The sequence below is a fragment of the Mobula birostris genome, chromosome 18 (assembly GCF_030028105.1).
Source record: "Mobula birostris isolate sMobBir1 chromosome 18, sMobBir1.hap1, whole genome shotgun sequence".
NCBI classification, from domain to species: domain Eukaryota; kingdom Metazoa; phylum Chordata; class Chondrichthyes; order Myliobatiformes; family Myliobatidae; genus Mobula; species Mobula birostris.
Genome location: NC_092387.1, coordinates 20,020,166 through 20,035,495, shown reverse-complemented (window position 1 = coordinate 20,035,495; position 15,330 = coordinate 20,020,166). Strand labels below are relative to the sequence as shown.

General features: G+C 44.3%; 1 protein-coding gene across 6 annotated transcripts in view; it reads left to right on the top strand.

Moving 5' to 3' along the window:
* The window catches only part of malt3 (MALT paracaspase 3), a 130,214-nt gene that overhangs the window by 17,877 nt on the left and 97,007 nt on the right, over positions 1-15,330 (top strand). For 3 of the 6 annotated variants that reach the window (XM_072282335.1, XM_072282334.1, XM_072282337.1), the window contains exons 2-3: positions 5,017-5,175; positions 13,510-13,631. The exons of 2 other annotated variants lie outside the window; for them this stretch is intronic. In XM_072282335.1, the coding sequence (XP_072138436.1) occupies positions 5,017-5,175; positions 13,510-13,631 (281 nt within the window). The remainder of the gene's footprint in view (positions 1-5,016; positions 5,176-13,509; positions 13,632-15,330) is intronic. One more of the 6 variants, XM_072282338.1, reaches the window with a different exon arrangement.

Below are 15,330 nucleotides of genomic sequence, written 5' to 3'. Positions count from 1 at the left end.
AGGTGTTGCTCCTCCACCCTGAGGGTGGCCTCATGTTGGCACAAGACCGACATGTCAGAACAGGAATGGGAATTGGAATGAAAATGTTTGGCCACTGGGAAGTTCTGCTTTTGAGAAAGTATACCTATTTTTAGAAAACCATCTCAATTTATGGTGACTTATTATAAAAAAACGCAATCAAGAAGCTTCCTTGACACAGTGGGAACATGTCCACCATTTAACCAAGCAATGCTGTAGAGAGTATACTAGTAACTTAGTGTGAAGTTCAGCTCCAAAAAGGAAGTACCTAATGCAGACTGTAAATAAAATGTAATGCCACACAACCTCTCAGATAAATCAAGGCAATTAAAACAAGATAAAACTGCTTTCTCCATCTGGCTATCTTTAGCATGTTAGATATGCTACATTCCGATTGGTTTTATTTTGCAACTGTTCTGTACTATCCACAATTAAACCTATCTTTTCCAAAATCAGATCACTGGTAAAGCAGTAGTTGCTTTTGGATCAGTAACACGGACCAATCCTCAGAGGGATCAGAAATGGAGAGAGTGAGCAGTTTCAAGTTCCAGGGTGTCAAGATCTCTGAAGATCTAACCTGGTCCCAACATATCAAAGAAGCCAAGACAGTGGCTATGTTTCATGAGGAGTTTGAAGAGATTTGGTTTGTCACCTAAAACACTCAGACTTCCACAGATCTACCATGGAGAGCTTTCTGACAGGCTGCATCACTGTCTGGTATGGGTGGGGCGGGGAGGGGTGGCTACTGCACAGGATTAAAAGAAGCTACAGAAAGTTGTCAAATTAGTCAGCTATATCATGGGTATTAGCCACTGTAGTACCCAAGACATCTTCAAGGAGTGGTGCCTCAGAAAGGCGGTCCATTATTAAGGACCCCCCCCCCCCCATCACTCAGGACATGCTCTGTTCTTACGATTACCACCAGGAAGGAGGTACACAGTTTGAAGGCACACACTCGGCAATTCAGGAACAGCTTCTTCTCCTCAGCCATCCGATTCCTAAATAGACATTGAACCCATGAACACAACCTCACTTTATTTTTACTATTTCTGTATTTGCACTGTTTTTAATTTAACTATTTAATAGACATATATACACTTTGTTTTTCTATACTATCAAGTACTGTATTGCATTGTACTGCAGCGAAGTTAACACATTTCATGACGTATGCCGGTGATATTAAATCTGATTCTGATTTTGATAGCTAAAAGCATGTGAATTGTATTCAGTTCTGGTTTTGTAATCACGGTTTCCAATCAGTATCATGTTCGCATTGTTTACTCATTGGTTTTGAAGTGTTGGGTAAATCTCTTCTCAATCTTTACTGAATACTTGATGTTAATTCTCAAGACAAATCTCAGTTGGTCAGATTAATGTTCCTGAGGGTCTGAGCAGAGATAACATGCTACAGCTCATAAAAAGCTAACTTCTGTGAAATGATTCAGAGGGACTGGCAGATTCACCACGTTACCTCATTGTCCACAGTAATGTACAGGCAGAGTGTGTGGTGAAAGTGGCTAGGTATCGTCTAGTTGAATCTATTGCCATGTACACAAGGACGGTGACGTGCAGGTGCAATGTTACCTGCAGCAGCAGCCCAGACAGGTAGTTAGACATAAACAAAATATAAATTATACAGGACAGCTAAGAGAGGAGAGTGGAGGGAAGCGTAGTGTATGCGAAATCAAAATGAAGCCTTGTGTTGCTTCATTCCTTCTCCTATAAGCTGCTTCTGTGTGGAGTTGTCTATAAGTATTCCAAATATTGCTGTCCCTGGGGGTGGCAGCGTCGATTCCTAAAGGCAGAATGCTTGTGGTTGGCTCCATTACTCCGCTCCAACTGAAGCATCGAGCAAGATTACAATCGACAAGGAAAATGAACAGGTGTTCAGTGCCGTCTGCCTGCGTTTGACCAGTCTGCCGCTCACCGCTGCCGTCGGAGGGTGCTGGAGTCTTGGGTGCCATGTTCGATCGGCTGGTGGCGGTGGACCCGCTCCCGGCTGTGGTCCTTGGCGCTGAGCGCAGTTTATTGCTTGTGCGATTTGATCGGCGGAAATGGATCTGTGGCTATGCCCTGCAGCCGTTGACGCTGCTGACTCAGTGGTCGTGGTTCTGGACCGGCTTCACTCACTTTGGTGGCTCGTGGCTGTGGACTCACTTTGGGGATTCTGTGCTTTGATGTTTAATGTTCTGTATATTTATTCCCTTCGTGTGATTTATTTTTTTTCACACACTTGATGGTATTGTGTATGGGGTTTTCTTTAACCATAACAATTACAGCACGGAAAAATCTCCCGCACTCTCAATGGAAAAAGCCTATCCACGTCAACCCTAACTATCCCCTCATAATTTTAAATACCTCTATCAAGTCCCCCTTCTAACTGATACAAAAAGTGGAAGAGACCCCAGACTGATCTCCGTCACTGGCATTAACTCCTGCCAACCCAGACACGTGCCCCCCTCCCCTGCCATGTGTGCCCAGAGGGTTTCTGTTGGACAACAAATCTTCTGCCTACATCAGGACCACCTCACACAGCCGGAGCTTTACTGTCTGCAATAATCCTTCATTGGCACTTGCTAAGGCAGCACCCATCATTAAGGACCCCCACCAACTAGGGCATGCCTTGTTCTCATTGCATGGTGTTTCTTTGTTCCGTGGCTGCCTGCAAGAAGACAAATCTCAAGGTGGTGTATGGTACAGATACTTTGATAATAAATGTACTTTGAACTTTTGAACTTCGATATTCTCATTTTATTTGTCTTTTTAACAATGCTGAGTGTGCTTTTGAGAAGTAATTCACTGGAAGGTAATTAGGGTTGCCCAGCACATACAGGGTCCAAGTTCCTTCTTATTCACATATTTGCACCAATTCGTTACCCTAGTCGCCTTCCATATTGTACCTGCCTTCCCTGCACAAATCCATCAGTCATTCACTGTTGTCACCAACCCATCCAAGGGCCTGTCAGAGGTTAAGGTTGGAGTTGCTGGATTACTGGTGCCACATGCTGTTATGGATAAGATCGGGAGGGTAGGACTGATGAATGTGTAACTAGAAGGGTGTAGGAGGGAGGGCCCTGGATTGCTAGGGTCATTTCTGTCAAGGTGGGGCTTGTACCAACTGAACCAGAACATGGTCAAAAATCCGTGTCGGGAGAGACGGGCTTTAAACTAATTGGGCATGGAATTAGGACAGAGAGAAGGTGTACGGAGAGAATGGAAGGAGGTCACGGGCCACAGCATGGAAAAAGACCCTTTGGCCCATCTTGTCTATTCTGTCCAAGATATCTTCCTGATCTAGCCCCATTTGGCCAGTATCCTTCTCAACCTTTAGTATCTGTGTATGTGTTCAAGTGTCGTTGACACTTTGTTTTCATACCTACGTCTAACATTTCCTCTGCTCTCTCTTTCTATACATCTACCACCCGGTGTGGGGGGGAAAAACTTGCCTTGCAGAGGTATGATTTAATGTTCACAGGTAACAGAAAATTGGTGGTGTTGATATTAAGGACAAATGTTGGCTACAGGATATTGATCATTGGGCAGCTTTGGCAGGGGCAACTTGATAAATGTGACTAGACATGTTTTGGAAGGATGAATGAGGTAGAACATAGAATGCACAGAAGGGGAAAGATGTCAGAATAAAAAGGTAGAGGGAGGGGTAGGAGGTTAGCTGGAAGGTGATAAGTGAAGCCAGGTAGGTGGGAAAGGTTAAGGGCTGAAAAAGAAGGAATCTGATAGGAGAGGAGTAAGAAGGAGGAGGGGGCCAAGATGGGAAGTAATAGGTAGGTGAGAAGAGGTAAAAGGTCAGTGTGGGGATTAGAGGAGGGAGGAATAAATTTTTTACTGGAAGGAGAAATCAATATTCATGCCTTCAGGTTGGAGGCAACCACAATATAAGGTGTTGCTCCTCCACCCTGAGGGTGGCCTCATCTTGGCACAAGAGAAGGCTATGAACCAACTTGTCAGAATGGGAATTGGAATTAAAATGTTTGCCCACCTGGGAGTTCTGCTTATGGTGGATGGAGCCCGACAAAGCGGTGCCCCAATTTACGACAGGTCTCACCAATGTAGAGGAGGAGGCCTCAGGAGCACCGGGCACAATGGGCGACCCCAGAATTCACAGGTGAAGAGTTGCCTCACCTGGAAGGACTGTTTGAGGCCCTGAATGGAGGCGAGGGAGGAGTATGGGCAAGTGTAGCACTAGGGCTGCGTGCAGGGATGAGCGCCTGGAGGCACAAATGGACAGGGGAATCACGGAGGGAGCAATACTTGCGGAAAACAGAGGAAGGGCAGAGGTAATGATGTGTTTAGTGGTAGGATCTCTGGGGTTGGCGGAAATTGTGGAGGATGATGTGTTGGAAGCAGAGGCTGATAGGGTGGTAGGTAAGGACAGGAAGAACTCCCATCACTGTTAAGGCGGCGGAAGATGGGGTGGGCGCGGATGTACGGGAAACGGAGGAGATGCGGGTGCGGGCAGCATCAATGGGAGGGAAACCGTTCTTTGAAGAAGGAGGATTTTGACTTCATTGAAGGCACCATCTAACTTAGTCTTTCACTGGTGAAACTTGCATAGGAATAACTGATCTAACATGTTTCAAGCCAGCTGCAAATCACTATTTTTCCTTTAAAGTCTCAACAACAGCAATTTATATTTGTTACATGTTTTTAATCTAGCAAAAGATGCCAGGGATGTGCTGTTGAAAGGAAGAAGTGTGCAATAATATAAAATGTTTTGCAAAATCAGCTGTTCTCACATAGTATGAGCTTGAAGTGCAGTGGAAAACACTGCACAAGATGTATTGGGACTCTGGGGACTTTTCCAAGTTTGGGCTGAACTCAAAGGTTTGTCTTTAACATAACATGTGCGGTTACACTGTTTGCTTTTACTTCTCCTATCCTGTTGGATTGGAGATTGTCTCAGTTGTGGAGTGACTAATCTGAGAATGAGGTTTGCAAGGCCTGCAGGATGCTAGGTTCTTTCTTTTTGTTGCATGACAGTGACTCCTTGTTCATTGACTGGACGAAAAAGATGTGCAGGCACCTGTTTCCGTGAAAAGCTGCAGCGAAGGGAAGCTGAGAAGCTTTCGGCTATAAGAAGGATGAGCTGGGAGGAGCGGTTTAAAAGAACCTTAACCCTACAGCCCAGAGAAAAGCCAGGTAAGGGAGCATTCAGTTGGAACACATCACTGAATATTACATTAAGATAAATGCATTTTTTTTTTAACAGTGCCTTTCTTAATTTCGGTACGTCACAGTGATTTACAGCCTTTGAAGTGCAATCATTGTTGCAATGCCTTAGCATTGTGCTAAGAAATTAAGTTTAATTGAAATCAGTTGTGGGTATAAAATGAGTCAGCAACCTTAACTGTCAAACCATTATTTCCCTCGGACCCTTAGTCAGAATGTATCCATTTGTGGCTAATATATTTACTAGATCCAGAAACCCAATATCACAACCTGTTATCATTGAAATTGATCAGTCTCATTACAGGAATTTCAGTTGGGATTGGTTCAGATTTCCACAATCCACTGAAGGAAGTGCTCATTCTGAACAGCCTAACTCTAATTTTACTGACCCTTTCACACGTACGTGCCCCACCAGAAGAGATAATTTCTTCCCTATTTATCATTTAAACGGGTGGCAGGGTGGAGATGCGTCTACACCAAAGGAGGTTAAAGGTGCTGCCAGCCTGTAGGTCACCCTCGGGCAGGGTGAGACACCCGCTTAGCCCACCCCCCCAATCAGGGTCATGAGAAGCCATGAGAGCAGGTGGTGGTGGCCGTATGAGCAGCTGGTCCATATCACAAGTCCTGGTTATGCGACTATTGACACCAGGCAGTTACTCTGAAGAGTATTGATAATGGCTGGTCACGTGCCTTGTAAAGACACTGCCCGGAAGAAGGTAGTGGCAAACCACTTCTGTAGAAAAGTTTGCCAAGGACAATTGTGGTTATAGAGCATGATCGGCTATGTCTCCTCCGGGTGCTCCAGTTTCCACCCACAATCCAAAGACATACTGGTTGGTAGGTTAGTTGGTCTTTGTAAATTGTCCTGCAATTAGGCTAGGGTTAAGTTGGGGCACGTGGCCAAGTGGTTAAGGCATTGGTCTAGTGATCTGAAGGCTGCTAGTTCGAGCCTTGGCCGCACGTTGCTCTGTGACGACACCGGTGCCAAGCTGTATGGGTCCTAATGCCCTTCGTTTGGACAATGTCAGTGGCATGGAGAGGGGAGAATTGCAGCATGGGCAACTGCCGGTCTTCCATACAATCTTGCCCAGGCCTGCACCCTGGAAACCTTCCAAAGCGCAAATCCATGGTCTCATGAGACTAACAGATGCCTATGAAAAAAATTGGGGCACTGTACCTCAATAAATAAATAAGATCAAATCATTACACCGTGCATTGAGCTAGAATAAGGATCGGCCTTGGGTGATGTAAAGAGGAGAATCTGGATGCAAAGTGCATCAGGGCTGCCTCTGCTCAGGATGTTTGTGCTTTGTCCCTGGGTTCGGCTTTGAGGTCGAGGGTTGAGGTACTGGTGTAGTGGACTCGATGAGCCGGCACATGAAGAACTCCTTGTCATCATTTCATGGTGAAATCATTGGGCATATTACATGTTGTTATCAGATTGCTGTTTGAGGAAAATCTGCCCTTATAATTGGCTGCCTAATTGAAGGTATTAAAAACAATTGAGTTTGTGGAATGTGCAAAGGAAAAGTAACCACTTCTTGAATTGCCTTTACCGATAATGAAGTTTTGCTAGTTTAGTGCTTAAGTATTCTAAATCTGAATAATTTAAGTATTCGATCATCAAAATCATGTGGTCTACCCTCATTGTTCCATGCTGTTGGGACCTTGGCAGGTTGACACAATACTTTATTTTTTGAGGTACAGCACAAAATAGGCCCTACGAGCCACACCATCCAGCAATCCCCCGATTTAATTCTGGCCTAATCATGGTACAATTTACAATGACCAATTAACCTGTCAAGCGGAAGGTCTTTTGGACTGTGGGAGGAAACCAGGACACCTGAAGGAAACCCACTTTTAGCAACTGTGAATTAAACCACCCACCCAAGGATGATTACTGGGCAAGCAGAAATCTTCCTGGTTTACGCTTAAGGGGGTTACTTGCATTCAAAGTTTAAACTTCAAAGTAAACTTATTATCGAAGTATGTATAGGTCACCATGTACCACCCTGAGAGTCATTTTCTTGTGTGCATTCACGGTACAATAAAGAAATGCAATAGAATTAATGAAAAACTGCACAGAAACTGATAACCAACGTGCAAAAGAAGACAAACTGTGCAAACACAAAAATAAATAACTAATGGATCAAGAACATGAGTCGTAGAGTCCTTGAAAGTGAGTCCATAGGTTGTGCAATCAGTTCAGAATTGAGGTGAATGAAGTTATCCCCACTAGTTCAGAAGCTTGATGGTTGAACAATAGGTGTGCGTACTAAACTAGAGCTGATTACTTGAACCTGTTGAAGTACCGCCAAAATTTGTGGGTTGCCACATAATAAAATTCGTGCTTTGTCTCAAGCCTTCAGTGCCATTTCTAGCAAAAAAAGGTGACCTGTGCATTTTTGCTTTCCTCAATGGTTGGTTCTAAAACTAAAAGAATGACTTGCATTGGAACAGTGCAAGTGATCTCCCAACTGCTCCCCAGCCAATGGTAGAGGAGGGAGCAGGCAACAAATTTGTGTGCAGCAAACTGCTGTGGGGACCAAAGACAGGAGGACTACTTTATCCATTTTATTTAAACTGGTAGCAAGAAAAATATATTGAGCAGACAGTTGTGGAAGCCAAGTCATTGGGTATATTTAAAGTGGAGGTTGATAGGTTCTTGATTAGTAAGGGTATCAAAGGCTATGAGGAGAAGGCAGGAGAGTGGTGTTGAAAAGGATAATATATCAGCCATGATTGAATGGTGGAGAGGAGTCGAAGAGCTGAATGGTCCAATTCTGCTCCCATGTCTAATGCTCTTATTAGAGAGGACATCATAGTACTATGAATTTTTGTGTGTATAGACGAAACTTTCAATTAATGTTTGATCCAAAAAGAAGCTATATGCATCTGGCAGCCTAGGCAATTCCAAGAGTGGAACATGGGAATCTGCAGGAAATTCCCAGCACAAATACACCAGAATAGTAATAACATAACTTGTATTGCCAGCATGGTGTAGGCAGTTACCAGACTTGCAGATGATCATAAAGCAGGAAGCTGCTGCAAATATTCAGCAGGGAAGGCTGCATCTGTGGGTAAAGTAATTGAGTCAATGTTTTAGCGGAAATGTTGAATCTGTTTCTCTTACCATGGGTGCGGTTTGATCTGCTCCGTATTTCCAGCAGTTTTGGTTTTCGTTTCAGATTTCCAGCATCTGCAGTTTTTTGGTTCTCGCATAACTTGGGAAGATTTCTGGTTGCCCAATAATTGGCCATGGGCGGCAGTGGAATTGATCAATATCGGCTGGGTTTCAATTGCTGATATCATTGGTATTGCGTCAATGGGAATTGTTGACTGTTGCTATACCAGTGAAAATTTCACAAGTCTTGGTTGATTGCATTGCAGTGCGATAGACTAGATTCTGAGCAATGTGGATTAAGAGTTACATTTCCCACAGCAGGGAGTTGTTGACGGTTGGAGCCAACTGTACGTCAGAGTCAGTTTTATGGAGTCCAAGCCCAGAGACCTTGGTATGAAATTTGCACTCACTTTCCTGATCTGCTAGGGAAAAAAAAATTCCTTGTAGTGTACCTGACTGCCCACCTTTAGGGAAACCCCATGACTGAAAGGTACAATACCAGCAATCAATGTGTAAATTTTGGATTTCTGTTCCTGAAGTGCCAGCATTGAAAGTATGTTTGCACCAGCTCAAAAGGAATGTAACAGATATTAGATTAACTATAAGGAAGTCATTGCAACTTCTTGCCACTGTCCGTAAAGAGTTTGTACGTTCTCCCCGTGACTGCATTGGTTTCCTCCGGATGCTCCAGTTTCCTCCTGCAGTCCAAAGGCATACTGGTTGATATGTTAATTGGTCATTGTAAATTGTCCTGTAATTAGGCTGGGATGAAATTGGGGATTGCTGGGTGGCGTGGCTCAAAAGGCCGGTACCGACCTGTTCTCCGCCGTATCTCAATAAAAAAGTTTAAAGAGTAAATTAGCTGAGGAGGGAGTTTAAGAGGGAGAGTGCTGCACCAGGTGGTACCTCATCCTCAGATCTCCAGCGTCCCAGGACCATGTTTACTTTGGCTGCCATCTGTGCAGGTTTCGCCTTCTCTTTCTTACTGCAGAGGGTTTTATTGAGTCATCTGGTTTCCCCCTACATCCCAGAGGTACACTGATGGATTAACTACCTGTAGAACATTCACTCCTAGTGTAAGTTAATACCAGTCAGGGTCATGGAGCATTTGATGGACAACAAAAGAGAATAAGATAAGAGAAAGAAGGTGGGGGTGGGAAGTAGGAATGATGGGATTGCTCTCTCAGGATTCCGCATGTACTTGATAGGCTGAATAGCTGCCTCGTGTCGTTATGCGGAGAAATTTATATATAATCACTTTTTTCCCAAAAATAATTTTATCACACTTAAATTCCTTGGTGTTGGCATTTTGGAGGACATCACCTGGGTTCAACACTTAACTGTAATTACAGAGAAGGCAGTGCCTCTACTTTCTTAAAAGTTTGCACAGATTTGGGCTCTCACTTAAAACTTAGACAAACTTCTTTATGTGCGTGGTGGAGGGTATACTGACTGGTTGCATCACAGCCTGTTACGGAAACACCAATGCCCTTGAATAGAAGAAAAAACTTCAAAAACTAGTGGATACATCCCAGTCCATCACGGGTTAGATCCTCCCACCAATGAGCACACTTACAAGGAGCAATGTCACAGGAAAGCCCCCCACCATGCTCTCTTCTCGCTGCTGTCATCAGGAAGAAGGTACAGGAGCCTTAGGATTCTCACCACCAGGTCCGGGAACCAATATTACTCCTTACCCATCAGGCTCTTGAGCCAAAGAGGATAACTTCATTTACCTCAACACTGAACTGATTCCACAATCATGGACTCACTCTTAAGGACTCTACAACTCATGTTCTTGATAATTTATTGTTTGTTTATTTTTATTTCTTGTATATATTTGCACAGTTACCTTTAGCACTTTGGTTGTTTGTCTTTGTTATGTCAAGTTTTTCACTGAGCCTATTGTGTTTCTTTGTATCTACTGTGAATGCCTGCAAGAAAATGTACAGTATAAAATATACTAATGTATACTGTATGTACTTTGATAATTTACTTTGAACAAAAATGCTTTTTTACTTGAAGGGTGATGTATTTGTAATAATCAACAGGAACAAGGCTCTCTGTCTAGTCTGACTTACCTCGCGTGTGCTGTTAGTCCTTGGTAGTAAATCTTCTCCCTCCCACCCCGCACTAACTCGGTGTTGCCGTCCCATGGATCACCACGGTTGTAGTTTTCTCAGTTAAAATGGCGTGAGGCGTTTTATGGTTAAGAAAAACCATAACAATTCATTTATTGTACTCCAAACACAAGGCACTGTAAAAGAACTTCACGTAATTACTTCATCAGGTCAGACCTGCCTTTATAGTGAACCCCAACTCAATATCAGTGGTTGTTAATTATGTTTGTTTCTACCAAATACATTAACCTACATGGTGATAGATCAAACTGATATCTTCACCAATCTCATGGTTTGCTGTTCTGCCCCCCACACCCCCAGCACCCCAAGAAGTTACATTAACCCACTGTGCCCTTACTCTTGCTAATGGCCTGGGGATATTGTGGGAAGTCTGGAGCTAGCTTTGAACCACAGCTGTGGAGTGCTTGGCCTTCTCTCAACAAACAAGAGAAAATCTGCAGATGCTGGAAATCCAAGTAGCACACACAAAATGCTGGAGGAACTCAGCAGGCCAGGCGGCATCAATGGAAAAGGGTACAGTCGATATTTCAGGCCGAGCATCGACTGTACGCTTTTCCACGGATGCTGCCTGGCCTTCTGAGTTCCTCCAACATTTTGTGTGTGTTGCTTGGCCTTCTGTCAACGTTTGCTGCTGCGAATATTAATGCTTCCAAATAATTCTAATGATCAGAGAAATTTGCAAATGGTTGGGGGAAATAAATCTATATATTTTTAATTTAGGATGGATTTATTTAGAAGTACACTTAGCTACTGCTAATTTAGAAATAAATATACTGTCAAATAAAGAAAGTAAGCACAAATTTGACAAACCTAATCTTGCTTTTTATTTATGCTGGAATACCCTTTAAAATGAGAGGACCTGTGGGATGTGCTGGCAGTGGTTGACGTAAAGCTGGGAGATGTGTCCAACCCCTCGCCTCTGGACTGGAGTTCAGGGTGGGGAGAGGGGTCAGAAGCTTTGCAAGAAGGTCCAACACCCAGGGCTGGATGTCCCTGCAGGTGGCTGTCGGTTCTCTGTGGGATTATCGTCCAGTCCTTGCTTCCGGCCCCCTCTCTCCCCCTCCTGTTTTTTCTGTGTACTCAAGCTTTTCACTCTCTACACAGTCCTGCCTGAGTTTGGAGGCTTGCTGCTCTCCGAGAGTGACAGACCTCTCCGCTCTGCAGCACACCACCAAGAGGTTTGCACTTTTTAAACAGAGAAAACACTTTGGGATAGAAATTCATGCTGGGTTTATGCATGATGTAAGAAAAACGTATGTACATGTTCCCCCTTGTATCACTCAAATTTGCTTTCAATTCCAGCTAAAATACATCCCCCAGCAACTGCAACAGCTGTCAGAGTTAGAATCCCGTATGCAAAAGGTGCAAAATAACATTTCCTCCATTTCCTCTTTTAGTACAAAGGTGCTAGTATTAGAAATGTGGTTTCAAATGAATCATCTTAAATAAGTCAGTTGAAGAACTGGAATTAATCTTTCCAACAGTCTTTTGTTTCAATTCCCACTTCTCACAGCTTGCAGTCAAACCTATCCAATCTTCTAGTAAATGTCTTGGAAAATGCTGTCTGCTGGAAGAGGTGTGCTTCTGACACTTTCGGCTAATTCCATCTGGCGTCTTCTGTGTGTCTTTGATGTTTCACTACAACGAAACATAAAACTTCCTTGTACCCGGGTTGCCAACCATTTTAATTCCAATCCCCCATTCCCATTCTGACATGTCAGTCTACTGCCAAAACAAGGCCGCTCTCAGATTGGATGAGCAACATTCCTATTCTGTGTCTGGGTCGCCTCCAACCTGATGGAATGAATATTGATTTCTTTAACCTCCTTCTCTCTTCATTCCCCATTCTGGCTCCTTTCTTATCACTTCTCTTCTCACCTGCCTATCCCCTCCTCTTTTCCTTCCTCCCAGATCCTCTCTCCTCCCCTAATAGACTCCTCCTTCAGCCCTTTTACCTTTTCCACCTCCCAGCTTCTTTCTTCATCCCCTTCCTCCACCCACCTGAGTTCACCTATCACCTGCCAGCTTGTCATCCTCTTCCCCCCGCCCCCACCACCTTTATTCTGTTTTATTTTCCCCTTCCTTTCCAGTCCTGATCAAGGGTCTTGGCGCCAAACTATCGACTCTTTATTCCTCTGCATAGGTGCAGCCTGACCTGCTGAGTTCCTTCAGCATTGTGTGTGTATTTGCAGCATCTACAGAATCTCTTGTTTGTATGTACACAAGTCCTTTTTCATGTTCTTCAATCACTGCTTCACAGCCACTGCCCTACTTTGAACACACAAATCATCCATCTGGAATTGGCCATCAGCTGCTTTTCATGAAGTGTAAAAGCTGCGAGACCAGCTTTGTCCAGTCTCTAATGATTTGCATAAAGCTAGTTGGAGTCGGCTAGGGTTATCAGCCTTCTGCGAGTACCCCAGGGATTTCTTGAATTTTTATGTCCAGCAGGGATGAAGTATCAGGGTTTTTTTTTGTTTTATAAGTTTGCTTGACTTGAATACCTGCATTTATTGGATGTATATTATGGATGGGGTTTTGGGGGGGGGGGGGGTGGCGGAGAAAGAAAAATAGAACCAAATTGGAGGCAGCGTGTGAAGTTCCAGAGCCACACCTGACCAAAGGTGTCGACCTGGCTGGTAGTACCTGCAGCCCTCAGCTCCTGCGCACACCAACCATGCAACCTCAAAATGACCTGTTTATTCCTCCTCTATTTTCCATACTTTAGTTGATCCTTGCCACTCCCAATCCCTTTGTCCTCTGATTTGCCCAATACGGTGCTCAACATAACCATATTGAAGATCTTCTGAAAATCCATTATGCTTAAAAATATCTCGCCTTTTGTTCCTTGCTACACCTGCTTCACCATGCTTTTGGCCAATAACTTCAGTGGAGCAAAATGTTGAAAAGGCCAGTTGGCTGGCTTAAGTTGACTGTTGGAAACTAAGAGTGAAAGTGCCTTTGGATTGAAGGTGGTTCATCTGACAGTATTGCAAAATGGTTCTTGTTTTAAAATGACAATTATGTTTCACTCCACAGGTATTGTCATCACAAAGCAACCTGAGTGTGCGTCTGTCCCAGCCGGTAGTCCTGTCGCTCTTCATTGTTCTGCCATTGGACCTACACCACTACAGTACCAGTGGTTTGAAGGCAAGGAGGAGGTGAGCAATTAAATTGGGCCCTGAATGCCTTCAAATCCATCAAACTGAGATCTGTATAACTAACTCCAGGATGCATTGATAGTTATGTTGTGACTAAATCAAATGAGCCCTTCTGCTTTTGCTTCTGTTCCAAAGTGCCAGCACCTACCAGTAGGATCTGGATCATTGTCTTTACCAAATCTATAAATAGACCCTGCCTCCCAAATTATCCTAATCAGTTAGAATTTTGCTGGAAATCACATCTTGTGCCCTCCTTCCATTTACAGTTGAGAGAGGATAAAAGCACAAAATAAAACCACAAAGTCCATTTAAGAGAGGCTGGTAATTTAGACAAAGTTGCAAATATTACAACTGAGTGAAATCTTGATCATGTGACTTTACATGAGACTTCAGGCTTGATAAGTTAGCAGTGAATTCTGAACAGAACCTTTGAGTTAAGATTTGGCCACTAACAGTGACATGAAAGATCTTTGGGATATAAATGAGGTCAGAATTGGAGGGGGTGCACGCAGCTAGGAGGGAGGCGGGACTACAGGGTTTATTGTTTCAACTATTTTTAGAGACACAGCTAGTAAATGGAATTAATGACTAGAATATGACATAATCTCTTTTTTTTGGTAGAACAAACTAGAAAGGCCAAATCAGCAGTTTCTCCTCTGGGTGTGCAGTAATCTGTGCTGAACCCAGGTTGAATCCCATCTCCAGTGCCTTGTTTACGTGGGCTATCTCAGGGTTTCTCCACTCATCCCAAGGATGTGCTGATAATTTAATTAGCCAGTCTAGATGACCCCATGTGGAATGCTTGGCGGGAGATGAGGGGCACGTGAGAAAGAGCAGCTTAGAGAGAGCAAGAATGCTCTGATCACAAACATGAGAAAATCTGCAGACACTGGAAATCCAAGCAACACGCACAAAATGCTGGAGGTACCCAGTGGGCCAGGCGGCAACTATGGAAAAGAGTACAGTTGACATTTCAGGCCAAGACCCGTCATCAGGACTAGAAAGGAAAGGGAGAAGTCAGGGTGAGAAAGTGGGGGGGGGGGAGGAAGAAGTACAAGGCAGTAGGTGATGGGTGAAACTGAGGGAGGGGGTAAAGTAAAGAGCTGGGAAGTTGGTGAAAGAGGTAAAGGGCTGAAGAAGGGGGGAAATCTGATAGGAGAGAGTAGAAGACCATGGAAGAAAGGGAAGGGAGAGGAGCACCAGAGGGAGGTGATGGACAGGTAAGGAAGAAAGCAGGAATGGGGGATGGTAATGGAGAGGCAATTACTGTAAGTTTGAAAAACTGATGTTCATGCCACTGAGTTGCAAGCTACCCAGATGGAATATAAGGTTTTGCTCCTTCAACCCGAGTGTGGCCTCAGTGTAGCAGTAGAGGAGGCCATGGACTAACACATCAGAATGGGAAGTGGAATTGAAATGGGTGGCTACAAGGAGATTCCACATTTTCTGATGGACAGAGTGTTGCTGCTCAGGAGCACTCTCCCAATCTACTTCCGGTCTCACCGGTGCAGTATACAGGGGGCCCCGCTGGGAGCACCGGTACAGTATACAGGGGGCCCCGCCGGGAGCACCGGTACAGTATACAGGGGGCCCCGCCGGTCTCACCGGTACAGTATACAGGGGGCCCCGCCGGGAGCACCGGTACAGTATACGGGAGGCCACACCGGGAGCACCGGTACAGTATACGGGAGGCCACACC